The 17,741-nt window shown below is 37.4% G+C and overlaps 1 protein-coding gene across 2 annotated transcripts in view; it reads left to right on the forward strand.

Moving 5' to 3' along the window:
- The first annotated feature begins 5,695 nt into the window (after positions 1–5,695).
- Positions 5,696–17,741, forward strand: part of LOC121869995 (sentrin-specific protease 1-like) — a 40,314-nt gene continuing 28,268 nt past the window's right edge. Inside the window, exons 1-5 of one of the 2 annotated variants that reach the window (XM_042371678.1) lie at positions 5,696–5,813; positions 8,704–8,803; positions 10,934–11,497; positions 12,413–12,664; positions 12,955–13,071. In XM_042371678.1, the coding sequence (XP_042227612.1) occupies positions 8,723–8,803; positions 10,934–11,497; positions 12,413–12,664; positions 12,955–13,071 (1,014 nt within the window). In that variant the 5' untranslated portion in view covers positions 5,696–5,813; positions 8,704–8,722. Of the gene's footprint in view, positions 5,814–5,855; positions 6,004–8,703; positions 8,804–10,933; positions 11,498–12,412; positions 12,665–12,954; positions 13,072–17,741 lie in introns of those variants that run through there. The other variant, XM_042371679.1, reaches the window with a different exon arrangement.

The following is a 17,741-nucleotide window of genomic DNA, read 5'->3' on the forward strand; positions in this document are numbered from 1 at the left end:
TGTATCAATGTAAATATGTCGCGAGTGTTATCTGATTTGTTTTATTGTTCATGACCAAAAAAATTACCAATGTGAGGTCGTGTGACTGATGAGTAAGCAACTGAGTGAGGGGGTGGGGGGAATTCATGCACTATCCCAAGTTTATAAAACTCGTTACTACTGGTTACTACCGTTTTTTTTTCACTAGAAACTATGTCTCATGAGATATCTCTTGATTTAAAACATAACACCGTTTAGCTGAGTTATGAACTCATAAAAAGTCTCCTTGGGAGTTATTAAGGTGAACAGCCTTACTACCAACACAGCGTGAAAAAGCTGCAAAGAATCTCGATATGAACATTACCATGTTGTGTGAGTTAGGGCCGACCGCACTGAGTTGCATAAATATGTTGCAGTATTTATGTCTAATGGGTAGTTTTGTTTGATATCGGAAGTTACATGTGAACTATGACGAGATGAGCTTGAATTTACGTAACTCTTGGAATGTCCTGTGTCGTGCTATGCTCAGTGGACTACGGTGTACAGCGACCAACATTAGTCTCCCTTGTGCTAAGTTAAGGCGTACCAGGCTGAGCTAGGCTGTATCAGGCTGATCTTAAATACACCAGGTAGAGCTAAGCTGTATCAAGCTCAGACTTGCAGGCTTAAAATAGATTCTTCTGGGCTCTGCTAAGCTAGGCTGTACAGTATTACCAGGCTGAGTTAGACTGTTACAGGCTGAGCTTTTGTTCCGGGCTCATCTAGGCTATACCACATGAGCTAAGCTTACAGGGCCGAGTTTGATTTTACTAGAATAAGGTAAGCCATGTCGAGCTGATCTTTAGCTATACCGGTATGAGATAATGTGAGAGGTACAAGACAGGAAACGCCTTCAAAGAACAGAAGCCTAACGAGTATTTTAAGATATTTAGAACTTTCAAAGCCTTGTAGCTCATAATATAGGAGTTAAAAATGTTGACGTGGTTAATGGCATAAGCTTGAATTTACCTAATATTACGTGTGCATTTCGTATAGACGTGTTTTTTGTTACGGTAGTATACTGTATATTTATACATTTAACTACGCATACGTATTATACATGACCTTCCTCTTTGTTATGTATACTGTACTGTATTTTTAAGTGCATATTCAGAGATTGATTACCTATAGTATGCTTTTTTATACTAAAATATAATTGGTACTGTATAAATAAATGTGCACAACTATCATGATATAAACTTTCTGTTCGTTTATTGGACAAGTATATCTGGTCGGTTATACTATTATAATAAAGATTATGTTTATCTCAATAAAAACTTATTTGAATACTTGCCCATAATGCAGCTTCGCAGATCAGACAAGTCAAAGAGATAAAAGTACATATTATCAACAATATATTATCAACATCATATACGTACAGTACATCTTTTATTGCTGTCTGTACTGTATATGTGCAGTATTTCCTTGTTCTCTGGATCTTTCCTATTCTACATATACACGTTTAGTATAAATCTATTTACTATGATATGAGGTGCAACATATACGTAAATATATCTTTTATGAGGAAGATATTTTTTATTTATTTTTACTTATTTTTTCGTCCCCTCGGCCCTGTTGTGGGTCGATGACCTGTGCCCGGGTGCGCTAGGGAACCACACGTGCTGTCTACCCCTCCCCTTTGCCATTTCCTGCTTTATATTTTTTATGGTGTCAAAAGAGCTAAAATATATATATTTAGCAATGTATTAATTAAAATCGTGACTGAAGCCCCAAGTATGGCATTTAACTTCCTAACAAAAACAAAATGAGCCATGGACAAAACCTATCCTGTGGGTCACAATTTACAGTGCATCTCCTGCGTGAATCCTCTGACAGGAAACGTTCAGCCAGAAATCAATATAAGACTCATCCGTTACTTTATAGTTTCTATGGAACGCCTTGTATTAATATTTCACAATTAAGTTTCATATTATATATAGGCCTACAGCTGATGAACCGCCGGTAGCTTAGCTTTCATCGGGATATCGTATCCAGTATTGTGAAAATATTGTGAACAGCACTGCTAAAACAATTCTTTTTTAGGAGACAATCCTATTCTCACTTATCTAACCGTCTTTGGCAAGTTTTAGTTAAATTTAGTTGATTCATGTAGCCTGAATAAGTAATGGTTTCGCGGGTCTGTCCATCGATTTTTTCTCGATTATTATTTGGTGTCATAAAGTAAAAAAAAATTGGCAAACTTAATTTAATCTGAGTTGTGTTGTGTTAGGTTAGGTTAGGTACATGCACGTGATCTATTAACTCAGATTAAATTAAGTTTACCAATTTTTTGTGACTTCGTGACACCAAATACTAGTCGAGGTTAGGTTAGGTTAGGTTAGGTTAGGTACATGAACTCGATCTATTAACTCAGATTAAATTAAGTTTACCAATTTTTTGTGACGCCAAATACTAGTCGAGAAGTGATTGGCAGTCCGATTTATTCATCTAGGACCATTATTTGACTTCATTCCGGCTATATTTGGCTACATTTGGGTAATTAGTCGGACCCGAAAATTAACGGAAATTAATATGAAAAAAGTTACAGCCAATTTAACTGCACTTCACCTCATAGACCTGTCTGGGGTGGCGACACACGGACTACTATATAGCAAACCGAGCTCTTACTTTTCTTCTATTGGTTCCTACATTTCTAATTCCAAATTTGAAGAGATAAAATTACGCTAGAAACAACTATAAAAGAAGGGAGTTTACTCGATGGGTGTTACTGGACAACCAAGTTTATAACAAAGTAACAAATAAGATCAAATTCAAAACATTTATTGACAATTACATCAAAAGGAGCTGGTTAGCATGCTAACTAGCCCGCCCAAAACTAGTCTTAACAAGAGCTCTTTAACATTCTACTAATCATAAATCTAACAACTAAGATACCTGCCGCCCGAATAGTTATGTATGATAAGTGGTGAAATGATAAATTAAACTACAATTTAACTGTCACTGCTTATGAATCAACTACATAGCGATAAACTTACCTTTTCCTGTCTTTTGAGAACAAATGAAACCTTAGCTCTCTATCATTGACTGGTGTTTCCCACACACAACACTGGGTAGACCAACTGCCCGATCGGTTTGTAAGGTGATAAGTGGCGAAAATAAAAAATAAAAAATGGTGGGTGGTGTATAGAGCCATACATCTATTGTATGGCTCAGCGCTGCAGCACATGTTGTTAACACACACCAACCACCGCCCCGCCATCCAACTAACAGGGAGAGCATTACTGCCGCAAGATTAAATATTCCTTATGATATTCCTTGTCTGTAGTTTTCAGTGTCGTCCGATACCAGCTAATTTCGGTTATTTTCCACTGGTGTCCGAAGCAGTTGTCAATCAATATGACCTCCTGTGTCTAAGAACAGTGTAATACTGTATTTCATGCGATCAGGGCCGGTGCAAGATGATTTGGCGCCCTAGGCAAGCCTTTAGATGTGCGTCCCCTTGATAAGCTAAAGTAGGTACAGTAACCCATGACTACATTGTTTCTAACTCTCCAAACACCACTGATAACATAATTTTCATCTTGTGGCTTTATTACTTCATCCATGCAAATAACCCATTATTGTTAGTACATTAAGTCAATAAATCCTTGACGTAAATGTCAATGAAACAATTTTTAGTTATTTTTTTTATTTTAGGGTAATCTTTAAAAAATAATAACATATCATAAGCATTTAGCTCGCTCCAGCCTCCTGCGAGTTATAACCTACTATTATTACATCATTATTATATACATGTAGTGCAAAATAAGATACTTGTGAGTTGTGACCAGTCATTGGTCGGACAATATATTAAATTGACATCTTAAGTATAAATAGGTACTAGTGTGGGAGTTAATATAACTTGTTGACCAAGAGAGGCGTCGACTTGTAGGTTGTGTTGGAGGTGGCTGGCCTGTAATCGGTTTATCTGACCAAGTGCAGCGTACAGATTTCCATCAATGGCACTAATAAGTCCAGTACTTGGAGCTAGTCTGGTCAGGTGACCCAGGGCTATGGCCAGCCCAAGGGGGAGCAGTGCCCTCAGAGATGTAACCATATTAATCATATGTGTAGTGAGTGTGCACCGTGCCGGCACTGTTGTACCACAGCACAGTACCTACATCCCTTCCTCCTGACCAATATCCCTCCTCCAGACAGGCCTGGCATTTTACTTATTAGGGACTTGCCACGCATTGCCGTAAACAGATGTATTGTATCGGGAATTCTCCTTCACACACTCATCCTGTCACTATATGTAACTTGCCGATGAAATCCATGGCCCTTCAGTCACTTACGCTCTTAAATGCATGAGTCGATTAGGCAAGCTTGAACTCTCCGTGCTTCCCTGTCAAGTGCTGTTAACGCTTTTTGCCTTGCACAGAGTGCAAGGGAGTGCCCAATAAACTAGCCCCCTCGCGAGGTAAATTATAATTATAGTGTGTGATCAGACTTCATACAGAGAGGTCATGCCACACTCACCCTGAGCTCTTCAATATCAGTTGTAAGACTTGTAGACTGGCGAATTAACCTTAAGAAGTTTCTAAGTGGATTGACCAAGGAGGTCAGCCTTAAGTGTATTAATAGTGAAACCTTTCACAATAACTAGCCATCTCCTTTGATATAAATGTAGTTTATTTTGTAAATAAATGTAAATATCTGTAGTGTAATTTGATATTTGCATAATCCTATGATAACTTTACATCACTTGTGAGTAAAAATAACATCAAGTGATTTGATACACAGTGAATAAAAAAACTAATTATTTCCCATCACTCATTAACATAGTTGGTGGCAGGGTATCAACCATTGATTGATAATGAAGAAGATAATTGTAACCTCCTGATTGGGTTTTTGTGAGATTAACGAAGGATAAACAAATAAATTATACAAACCCGACACTAGATCTATCAATTAAACACAACCAAATTACGAATATCCTCGATAGATACTTTAATTATGAATTATTCTGCAGTGCATCTTCTTATCGCCTCAAACAGCACATGCCAGCAACCCCTCCAGCCGGTGAGAGTCCTTGACCCTTCCGCTACACTCTATCAAAGACGGACAAGATGAAACAGACGAACAAATAAATTGGAACTAAACACGTAGATTAAATACAACTTTTGTATGGGAGAAATGGCAGGAATAGGTAATAATTGTAGCAACTAAAACTGACGAACGCTCCCTCTCTGTGACGTCAGGTTCAGTGGGTGTGGCCTGGGTGTACAGCGACCTGCGTATGGTGACACAGGAAGCTTACCCCGAGTGACCCTTGTACTGTACTGTGTTCTTACAGGTGTTCATCAAGTTACATTACCTATAAACGAGAACATATATATACAATGAAAGCTTCAGCGGCCTAATTCGAGACAAAGTTGGTATTGATTACTACAGATTGTAGGCTTACATATTCCGGATTATGATTGATTGTAAGAACCCTTGGTTGGATTTTTTTTAAGACATTATTATGGTTGATGCCTCAGACCTTATAGAGAGCGGTTCAAACAAATGGCACAAATTATCATTAATAATCGATATAACGTGTACGTATTAGCATTACATTTCAAATACGCCGAAAGGAAGAAAATAATTTTTATATATCAATAAAATATAATTTAATATTAAAACAGTATAAATATTATGTTTAGGAAATAAATTAAGAACCGACGCTTTATAGATGCGGTCCCTGAAGAAGCCTACGGTCGCCATTATGAAGAGGAACTCAACGATGGTCTTTGTTTCTTAACCGACAATATCAGTTTAAGGAGATACTTTCTGTTGTCAAGGCTTCTCAGGTATGTTATTTGTTCTTGTCTTAAGTAATGTGACATAAAAGTTTGAGAGAGGAGAGTGTAGTTGTTAAAGGAAGGTGTCAGTAGTGGACCTGGCAGCAGGGCGCAGGTCTGGATCGACGCGACGCCACCCAGCGCTCACACCTGGGATGACAGTCACACTCCACTATTTCTCTAATTATCTCCCTCTCAGGTATTTATACATTCTTAATATATCAAATTTATTAAGGGAATTTGTTGCTGTGTAGGTTATACTAACATTTGAGTCTTGTTAGCTAATAGTTAGATAGATAATCGCGGAGGAGGTGTGACGCGGGAATGGCAGCCAACAAAGCACATCAGTAGCCATTTTCCAGCTCGGGGTCCAATGGCCGACCCCGGCACCACCAGTCCTACACTAAACTCTCCACCTAAAAGTTTTTCATTCCATCATATTCAGCTATTCTTAAGGGAAATGAAATGCTTATAATTGTAAAATGGTATTGCTAATGAAAAGCTGGAGGGGATAGTGCCTTGGCCTAGGGGCTGGTCGGTGCTTACTAAACTACTTTATACCAAGATAACTTCCTTTATAAAATTCAATCGCAGGTGAAACTTAATGTTATCGATAGGGTAAAATTCAGCTTAATTGTTAACTTAGGGATTCAAATACAGGGTGCATTAAAAAAAGTCAAGTCACATATTATTTCATTACCTTTAAGATGTTAGGTTGTATTGTAGGTCAATTTATGATAATATCCAGGTTTCGATTTTTCCAGAAATGTTTTTTTTTGCAATGGGTCTGTGATTTGAACGAATATGACCTTCGTTTCTGGTGCTAATCGCCCGTTTTCGAGTTACGGCCCTCCCCCATGACCTTGATGAGGGAAGGACCTAACCTAACCGTGAAAAACCCTAGTCAATTTAGGATAGAATACCCACGACTGGTCGTTTTCCACGTAAAAGCGTTTGATAGCTTCCCACTCCTTGAGCGAGCACCCTGCACATATTGTAAGGTAAACATTTTGAATAAGTAGAATTTAAATGAGAAGGCGGCTTCATCTCCCCAAATTGCTGTCATTGGTCAATGCAAAATGGGTCGTCAGTAATTGGCTACCACCTTCCCACATTGCAAGAAATTTTAACAAATTATGAAGAATGACATCAGGCAGTCATTAATTGGCTACCGCCTTTCCACAATGCAAGACATGAAACAAATTACCAACGGGTCCCGCGTTTCCCATAATGCTCCATTCTCCTCAGTTCATTGTTTACCTATTGGCAAGAACAGAGCTCTTCAAAGGGATGTTGTTGCTTTTGAATATATCTCCGTTACTTCTCGTCAGCACAGAGTGTCATCGAAGGAAATCTTTTTTTTTTGTTAGGTAATGTTGTAAATAATAAAAACCTGGCTACTATCCTAAATTGACTGTATTGTATACTATTCCTGCATTGCCTATGTATACAGTTGATCAAAAAAACTATCATTAAAAAATTGTGTTAGACAATATGACAACGGACGAAGGATTTTGGTAACCCTGCCGAGACAACAGGAGTCGTGTTCATTCTGAAATTCACTGACCGCCAAGTAGATAGTTTTTTTTTATTGGTGTACATGCACGACTTATGTGAACTTGTTTGACTTTATTTTACTGAATACTAATCTATCCATGTAGACTTCGGCCCCTTTTCACTGGTACCAGTTAACAACGGCTGCACTCCTGAACTAGAAAGTTGAAGAACATTTTGTCTTTGGGATCTATCGTTGGTTTCTTTTGTGTAGTACATGATTCTTAGTGGATATTTTGCTGTACCGACCAATTTCTTATTAGTGCCGTTAAGGAGATATGACCCCTCCCACTACCAACAAATTTGATCATACAAAGTGGGCAGGGCTGTGAAGTACAGAGGAGGGAAATTGTGGGATAAAAAAATGCCCAAAACTGATGAAACATCCTAACCAGAAGGACCTGACCTAACCTAACTTAACTTAACTTAACTTAACCTAACTTAACTAAGCCCCTACCCCCCTTGCCGTATGTAGAAAAAAACTTGGCTTAATTAACAGATGCCACTTGAATGAGGAAGTAAATGCAGAAAGCACAGTGAGGAGATGTGATTGCTTTGGCGACTTTTTTTATTTTTACACAAACCAAAGTTTTTTATCTGGATGGTAGCGACAGTCCGACCTGCACTCTGCACATTTCACAGAGGTTTGCTGTATACCACGAGCCTAAAAAATGTCAATGGCAGCGGTTTTATTTTTAAATACTGTTACGATGAATGATTCACCAAGATGAGGAACACCCTGTGCAGAGAGAAGCCATCTTGCCATTACCCAAGTAGAATTCAAAATTGAGCACATGCAGGAGTATTGCGTGACACCGAGATTTACGGTGATTGGTGGGACATAGTCACGTGAGTCAGATGGAAACGGTCTCCCCATCAGAGATGTATGGTATTTTAAGTGAAATCATAAAGTGCAGAAACTGTTAACACTATAATTGCCTGTGTGTTGATCATGGTTTATACTAAGTTAATTGTGGTTATATTTTTCTTGTAGTAGATAATTAATTTTGACAATAGCGAGTAGGCGTAATAATATTGGAGTACTGTACAATACAATATTGTATGGCCAAGTAAATAGTGCCCTAAAGAGTTGCTGTTTTGATCAAACTTTACAGTACGTAGGCAGTCAAGGTAGTGCTGACCATAATACAGTACAGTACTTTTCATTACCAAAAGCTTAGTTTTCAGTGTGCTGTACAGTAAAGTGTGTGCTTTGACCTTAACCTAACCGGCCAAAATGAATATGGGACACTTTTTACCTTAGACTTTGAATTGTTGAGTCCTGATAATTTAATCTCCCTTTGCAATTGTATAGTATGTAGTAATTATGTTTTTTTTGTTCCAGATGAGAAAATTGTGCCAAGATGGGAGATGGAATGCTATCATTGTATTGGAACAATCACAGAGCAACATTCTGCCACATCCTATCAACACTCAGGGAAAAGGTGAGACTTGACATAGTTAATATTATACAGTACAGTAAGTCTGAACCAACAGAAAGAAATAGACCTGTTATGAGAGATGTGAGGTCTTTGATGAAATTATTGGGTCATGAAAATATCACGAATAAAAAACTTAATGGTAGTTAGGTAGATGGAGAATTATTACAGGTCCTTCAGAGTATTAAAGGTAAGATGATATTTGTAAGGTAATGGGTACAGTATATGAGTTTGTGCTTGTTTCATAATTGTGGTAAAGGTATCCCTCATTTAGCAATTGGGATTTGTTCCTGAAAAATCAGTTGTTAAAGTGAAAGGATCATGAAATGAGGGAAAGCGATAAATAATGTCCAAAACAAGGAATAATATCTTTGGAGCTGGCACGTAATTGTGTAGCCCAGTCTTGGACTGGCCACCCAGTAGCACTCAGAGTGGGTGAGGCAGGCTGAGCTGTTATTGTTCAACTCATAATTTTGAGCATATACTGTTCTGTATAGCTATGTAATTTTATATTTTATTTTACTATGTTATATGCTCACAAGCGTTCACGTGCCCAAAAATTATCATAAAGGTCAAAAACACATTTCTTATGTGCTCAGCAGTTAGCCTACTGAGCAGGAAGGAGTTAGAGTTCACTGCCTCAGTACACACCCATCCATCCATGCTTCACACTTTCCCCACCCCATAGTACATACACTGTATCCTCGTGTATTCTTATCATTATAATTTGGATTTTGACTTCGTTTGTATTTTTTTTTTAATTTAATTAAATGATTTGAATTTGGAATGAATCCAAAATAACCGAATGGTTACAAAAAGTCGCGCAGCAACAGGCTTGAAATTTCAGTCTTGTCGGTTCACTTGTGCACTCATGGCTCCCCAAGCAGTGTGCCTCAGGTGTCATCCCACTTGGATGATCGTATAGTATTTGCTGCACGGCTTTTACCATCCCACTTACTGTAGATGATTCCTATATTTATATTAAAATATTTCATATTGTATTCATGAAAAATAAATATTTGTAGATCTTGTCAATAATTCAGGCCACTTGCCCTTAGGTGACCTCATAATAGTGTCAAGGCTAAAACAGGCGGAAATAGTTAGGTCATTAGTTTGGGAGGATACCGTCAGTAATCTTCATAATAAAACCTTCCAAATATAATTTGTTAAATTTATTATTCATTTATATTATATTCCTATAATTCATTCATCTTAATATATTTCATAATACAGTATCTGGGAATTGTCTTAGTGGCATGTAATCTTGTGTCATGCTGCTATCATGTGAGAGTGGGTTACCAGCGCTGGTGGAGCTTATGTGACGTTGAGAAGTTTAGCGCCTTAAAGAATATTTTATTTATTTATTTGTTTATTTTTTTTAATTTGTGGAATAATAATAATAATAATTATTGTGTTGATGGAAATATAAATCTGAAATATTTTGAGAAAGTAAAATTAATGCAATTTGTGTTAAAACCTTACGTTAACAATTATTATATCATGGATGGTAACTCATTATGTTGATTGGAATAATGAGGAACAATCTTTGGAGCGATCTGAATAAGGTGTAAAAACTGAACAGAAAACAAACAAATAAGCGAATACCAAAATTCAGAAAGTGCCAAATAAGGTATAAATATGAGACAGTATTCCAAACTGAAAATTGACGATTGTTTAACAAAGGGTGTTAATTTTTTGTAAAATCGTTAAACCAAAATATCGCTAATTAAAAGATCGTTAAATGAGGGATACCTGTACATGGTAAATTTTCAAGAAATATTATGTCTTAGGTCCACAGAGTAAAAGTTGCACTTAGGTCTGCAGTGCTGTACAGGGGGATGGGAATGGATTCAACATGTCCACCTTTTCTGACCTCCACAAGTTTGTTGGCTGATCAATTTAGTAAAAAATAAAAGTTTGTAAGCCAGTTGTGATCTGATTCATTCGATTAATAAATTTGTAAATTTTTTGTTTTATTTATCCATGGTTTATCCACAGGACAGTATACTGTTTAAGATGTCTATAGCCATTTCTCCTGCCAACATAGAAAGGTTGAAGTTTATAGAGGTATGCTGTATTAAATTTGTTAGGTGGTATAGCATATGATTTAATATATTTATTTTCTTTTATTCTCAGGAGCGGTATACAGATGCAACCCTGGCGTGTGATGGCAAGTTTTACCCTGTACATAAGTTGGTGCTATCAACATGTAGTGAATATTTTGAAAATATGTTTGAGCACACACCATGTAAACACCCTATTATAGTGCTCAAGGATGTGAAACCTGATGAACTAGAGGCATTACTGAGTTACATGTATGCTGGTGTAGTTAGCGTAGCCCAAAATGACCTCGCTAGACTTATTAAAGCGGCGGAAATGCTGCAAATTAAAGGCTTGGCCGTACCTGATGAACCACCACAATCGGAAGAGAGTAGAAGAAGTGCACCATCTAGAAGTGGGAGGGAAGAAAGATCAAGTCCACAGCCAAAGAGAAGAAGAAGAGAAGAAAATGGCACTCCTTCTCAAGGTGGCTCTCAACCCTCCAGCAGTCCTCCTTCCTCACCAAGAGCCTCTCCATACCAGGCAGACAGTGAACAGTCTCAGGCGCGCTCCAGAACGCACGGAGAAAGTCGCCGATCGGACAAAATGGACACTATAGAACAACCCGCTTCACACGAGTCTCAGGCATCAGATGTTAAGGTGTGTTATCATGACTTGTGTCAACTGTAACATGATGAACAGTTATAAGTTGTATAAAAGGAAAAGGATTTTTCACCGAATCTATTTTTTGTTTTGAGCTTAGGAATAGGAACCCATGTGTTACTTGAAGATCTTCCCTTCCCTCCACTCATTCCACCTGTAGGTTAACAACCCTAATCTTACCAGGGGTAGGTTAGCTTAGCTTTAGTTTAGAGAGATTAACATGTGAAGTAAGTTGGGAGGCAAGTCTTTGGATGATCCTAATCCTCCCCTTGGAAAGGTGACATAAACTATTTTTTGGAATGACTGTTAGTCTCACATTACACTCACTCATACTTACTTGTGTACCATAATTTGTAACTGTTTGTCCATAACTGGACAAGGGTTCATGATTTCAGATGTGGTAAACTACAAATTTGAATGGATTGTTATGAAATTGTTAAGGATCATTTTTAATGATAAACAATTTGGATTTAATATGTTTTCAAAGGTAGAAGTCACTTTATATAAGTTTTGGGAAGGGAATCCTCAAGCTTGACAGCTGTTTCATGTTACTCACTCTTACACTCCACTTGTACCAGGTGTGAATTTCTATTTTATGGCCTACTTCAGCCTCAGTTCACAATACTGTACGTACTGTTTAGGGAAAATGTGAATGTAAAAACAAATACATATTTAATTATTTCTTTTAAGAAAGCATAAGATGGTTGTCCTGTTAGGTTAGAACAATAAATGTATACCTTAATTTCTATTTAGTTGCCGACTACAGAGCCACTGCTTTAAATGTAGTAATGCACAGTATAGTATTCCTGGTAGATAATTTCATAATTAAAATGTGAGGAGGTCAATAATGATAGTTTTTTATTTGTTAGGCAGTGCGAGAGGTTTTTAAGTTTCCAAATTGTTCTTTCTCAGATTATGGTTGATGAATCTCTAGTCAAAGAGGAGATGGTTGAAACGATAGACAATAATCAGTCGGAGGGACTGGACACCGGAATGCAGTATGGTCATGTGGGTAATGATCCCGGCATGGATGGGTCTGGAGGTGGGGAAGAACATAGTCACATGATGCCCAACAAGTTTGACCAACCAGTTATACCCGGGCAAGCACAGCCCCTTGCAGATGCTGTTGCAGAAGCACTAGCGGGGCCTTCAGGAATGCAAGGGGTAAGTGCTGAAAATGTATGGTTTGTAAATATATTCAAATTTTTTGGAAAGTGCAAGAGTAATAACCCAAGTTTATTGTATGCATTAACTATCAATTCCCTATAACGTAAAATGCAAATGCCAACTTGCACATTTGCTGACAAAAGAGCTATGATTCACACATCAAACAATTTCGGAAGAGATTGTAAAACTTTGACTTTCTGCCATGTATGGAAGTTAACTTTTCATCTGTTTATACAAATAAGCGAATGTTTTTAAGGTTTAAAGTTTTTAAATGTGTATTTTAACAGTGGCTTGGCGGGAGTGATATGACCGGGAGCTTCTCGGCAGAAAATTATGGTGGTGAGGGGAGCCAGGAGGTTCACCCATCACAAGCAGCTGGCGGTGCTCCTCATGCGCAACAGCGGGTGAGTGTTACATTTAACTCTTACAGAAAAGGAGCCATTGTATAGGGTTATTCTAGTACTGTACTGAGGAAATTTTGAAATACAGTACTGTACATAATAGTGAAGGATTCTGAGTACCCCAATTACAGGTCGTGTTAATGATGGAAGATTGTAGGCGATTCAGACGTAGTTTTTGGATATAAGAAAAGGATAGTGTTGATTGAGCGTGGGATACTCTGCTGGAAACTAAAGAAATGGCATGTCATGATTGATATAGTAAATATATTTGAACAGGCTCACACACATACAGTACAGTAGTAGGTTGCTCTCTGCATATCACATCGTCATATTGATTCTCCATTTTGCTCTTTGGAATCTTTGTTCCCATATTTTCACAACTCATTTGTCAATATGTACAGTATGAACTTTCTTCAGTTACTGTATATTTTCCTTTCACCTTCATCTTGGATTATCTAGTTAATGAACTTGTGTGTTTGGCTAACATTCTGTCTATACATGACTTGATTTGTACCTCTTCCTCTGACCGGAACTAAAGAATTTAATGAACCTCCATATAACTTTAGCGTGGTATTCATTAGCAGAATGCTGTGCCACATGATAATGTTTACTAAATTCTACATTATTGAGTAAACATTCAAGGTCTCTGCCAGAGGTCAAAGGACAAAATTGAACATAATCTATAAAGAACCTTATGGTCACGGAAGTTTGTATCTAATTAAAATGTGACCATAAAATAAGGCTTAAGATGCTGTACTTCAAGGATGATGCGCTGCTACATACAAATTGGAGTTTTTTGTCTTAAAACAATGAGTGTCAAAGTCATGGCAAATAGTACAAAACTTATTTCAGGATATTATGCAGCATCAACACTAGGTGTACAGTAAAGCAATAAACTGGGTTCTCTACTTTCATACATCACTGATGTCTTGCAGTCCAAGGTCATAGGAAGTTACCATACTGTAAACAGTGTATCCACAGTTTTTGAGCATTCACTACAAAATGTTCACAAATGAAAGAGATAAACCTGTGACTAAAATAGGCACTGAACTTTTTCCCTTTTTGGCCCCTCAATATTGGGTAATGGTCAAGGTTATGGGGCCAGTGCAAGAGCTAGATGTGAGTGTAATGTATTGGGTCCTACTAGGTAACACTTTATTAACAGGAGAGACCAATATTTGTATTAAATTTATCAATTTTTTTTATTATACTACAGTATACATAGACAACATAGATATAGGCGTAAACAGCAACATGAGTAAATTTGCCGACACAAAAATAGGGAGTGAAATTAAATATGACGAGGACTCCGCAAAACTACAGGAAGATCAAACAAATTTTTTGCTTGGTCTGAAAAATTGGCAAATGGAATTTAATTTGGAAAAATGTAAAGTACATAGCTTAGGAGATGTAAATAGAGAAACCTGTTGTCAGATGAGCAATGTTGATATTCTGTAGAGAAATCTGGCTTGTGAGACCTCACTTGGATTGTGTGGTTCAGTTTTGGTCACTGTACAGTACTACATAATAGATAATGAATACCCAGAAAGCATTCAGAGGGTGGATGACAAGGCTAACCCAGGGCATTTGGAACCTTGAGTATAGACAGATTCAAGCATCTGAATTTGCATGCCCTCGAGAGATGTAGAGCGAGGGGCGATATGATCGAGGAGTATAAATGGAAATCGGTTAAACAAAGGTATCCAACCAGGAGTGAAATTGTAGCAATGGTTTTAGATTTAGATTTAGGTGTGAAATGGGTAAACACTGCTTTGGAAATAGAGTAGTGGACGAGTGGAACAAGTTACCGAACATCATTATTAACTCGAACGCGCTGGGAAACTTCAAGCATAGGTTGGATTGATATATGAGCTGTAGGGGTTGGGTGTAAACAGGGCTGCCTAGTATGGGCCAATAGGCCCGCTGCGGTTTCCTCCATTATTAGGTTCTTATACTGTACTACATCAGAGAGGTCGTAGAAGTTCAATCTTACTTTTATATGGTATTTTGCTTCTTTAAATGTAACAGCCTTATTACATTTATAGTCTGTAGCCTAAATATACTGCACTTAACTTCCTTAGTCTTTTAACCATACTGTGCCTGAGGCTAAATACTCATTGACTTATTGAGTACAGTTATACCGCTATATTATTATAATTATTTTTTTTTGTGAAAGTAAAAAAAAAAATTTTCATTGTTTTTACAATTTTTTATTATACAGTATACTGTATTATTTTTGTGTGTGTGGGGGGGGGGGGTGATTTACCCTATAAAGTTGGCAGGAAAGTGACTAGCAAGTGATATTAGCAGAAGCAATATCCCTACTGGTAAGAGATGGCACAAAGTCATCAGTTTAGGCGGTGAGGTGCAAATAAGTTGGCGAAATAGTGACAGCTATCAGTCAAGTTTAGGCTCTGTTGGCTTTGGCAACTTTTAAAAAGAATTAGCATTGTTTTTCATTAATTTGTTACCATGTATGCTGCATTTTCAATTTTTGTACTTGCACGTACAGTGTTGTAGCTGCTGTATTTAAGCTAGGCTGGAAAGTTATTTTTTAACGTACAGTATATCTCAATTTATGAAGGTACTCAGCGGATAGATATGATTCAAAGGTTTTCAGGAATGCAATCCTGTCATAAACTGGAGTATACTTGTACTGTACCTGTATAGTTCACCTTTCAATTGTGTAAGAGGGATTCAGAGGGTATGCTTTTAGTGGGAATACTGTACTGTACCTCCAAAGCCACTGACCCTAATACTGTGTTCATTTTTAGATCACTTGGGTCTGTATTTATCTAATGTAGAATCTGTAGAACCTCTGGGAAAATTTGGAGCATAATGCATGTTTATTTTGACCAAGTTATTGGCTGATGCTAGATTGTCTTTCCTTGGTTTTGGCGGGATGCTTATTTAAGTTACATATTGGGTACAGTACAGTATGTCATGTATTCCAGCGTTTAGTTCAATTTTTTTATATCAGTTTTACATCCATTAATTTTTGGTCTGGTCAACATGTGTGCTGCATGATGTTAGCATTGTGATAAGCTTTAGTAAAACTTCGTTGGGTTGTACGTAAAGGTACCGTCTCATTTACTTTGTTGTCAAACGTGCAAACTTATTTTTGTAAACACTTAGAAGAAATTGAAGTACAGTTTCCTCTCGATTTAATGGAATCCGACATAATGAACTCGCAATTTAGCGGATGGAATTGTTTCGGTTATTTTTCACTCGATTTAGTTAACTACAATACAAGGGTGTACAACTTTGCTAAATTGAGATTAATTTCGTTGATATGCTCACACCTACGGAGACACCTCAGACACGTGATATGTACATAGAAACATTATTCATGGCTTACCTTAAACTAGGGAGTTCAGTGTTTGTTTTGAATTTTACTATAATTTCCACAAAAATTTTCCAATTGATATCCGCACTCTTTTGACTTTTTCCCCTTCACCACTTTCTTTCTGAGACGTCGGAGAGACTTTCAGCGTGATGTCTAAGCACAGTACAGTCTCTCCTCGACTTACGGCGGGATTCCGTCCCGACGACCAGGTCGTAAGTCGAAAAGGTGAAAATAATACATAGAAATTCTAAAATGGGTCTCTCTTTTTCTTCTCAGCACCACGAGAACTCTCACTTTTATGCTTGCCAGCCATTTTAAAGGGAATTACAAATGAAAAAATTTTTCAGTACACAGCGCGATCACTAACGTCGGTACTAGAAAATACGTACAGTAATTTGAAAAATATTTTATACGACCACGGCGGTCGTATGTCCGGGTTGTTGTAAGCCGAGGAGTACCTGTAGTTAGTTGACCGAGATGTAGATGTAGAGGCAAGCAGTGAATAATATGCTGTGGCAGCAGGACACAAACTGAGTGGATGTAAGCAAACCCCACGCACCAAGCGGCACATTTGGCATGGAATTTAATGGAATCATGCTGGATTTAGCGAACTAGTTCACTAAATTGAGTGAAAATGACGGACATTTCGATTTAGCAGATAGGGGTGGCTCGAATTGTAATTTGTTAAATTGAGAAAACATATCTTTTAAGGAAATAAAAATTGATAGAAAAAATGAAATACAGGTACATAATAAAATTGCCACCACAGACAACCCTCATTATTTATGCTATGACATGTAATACTTTTGGTTCTTGAGAAACTAAACTGAAGAAAACTTTTTTTTCTTGTTAATGAAGTTAATATTAGTAAGGTTGTTTAAGGTAAAACACACTGATGATTAGGTAGTGAGAATGGATAGATTTAAAAGAACTTTACAGTAGTCATTTGTGTGTAACTCAAAAATTGGAGTACTGTATTGTACTGTATCTTCAGTGGCAGTTGAAATTCCTATGTGAAGACTAAACTATACCTCAGAGTTTTGGTTGTTTCACCCAGGGACTGGTGTTTATCTAGTTCAGTAAGGTCATTAATTATTTTTTGTAGGTGGCCACCACAGTGTACATGTTTAACCCCTATGTGGTTTCCATACAATAAATCTAGATACCTCCCTCTGGTTACCAAAAAGTTAATTTCTGTATTTTGCTGGAGAAGCTAGATAATGATGTCTAAAACCATATGTAATGGTTAGAAAGTAATCTACTGTATACAGTACTGGAGATCATGCTGTCATACTTGTCAACCCGATGCATATTGGAGGTGTAGTCT

The sequence above is a fragment of the Homarus americanus genome, unplaced genomic scaffold (assembly GCF_018991925.1).
Source record: "Homarus americanus isolate GMGI-L3 unplaced genomic scaffold, GMGI_Hamer_2.0 scaffold14467, whole genome shotgun sequence".
In the NCBI taxonomy this organism is placed as follows: Eukaryota; Metazoa; Arthropoda; class Malacostraca; order Decapoda; family Nephropidae; genus Homarus; species Homarus americanus.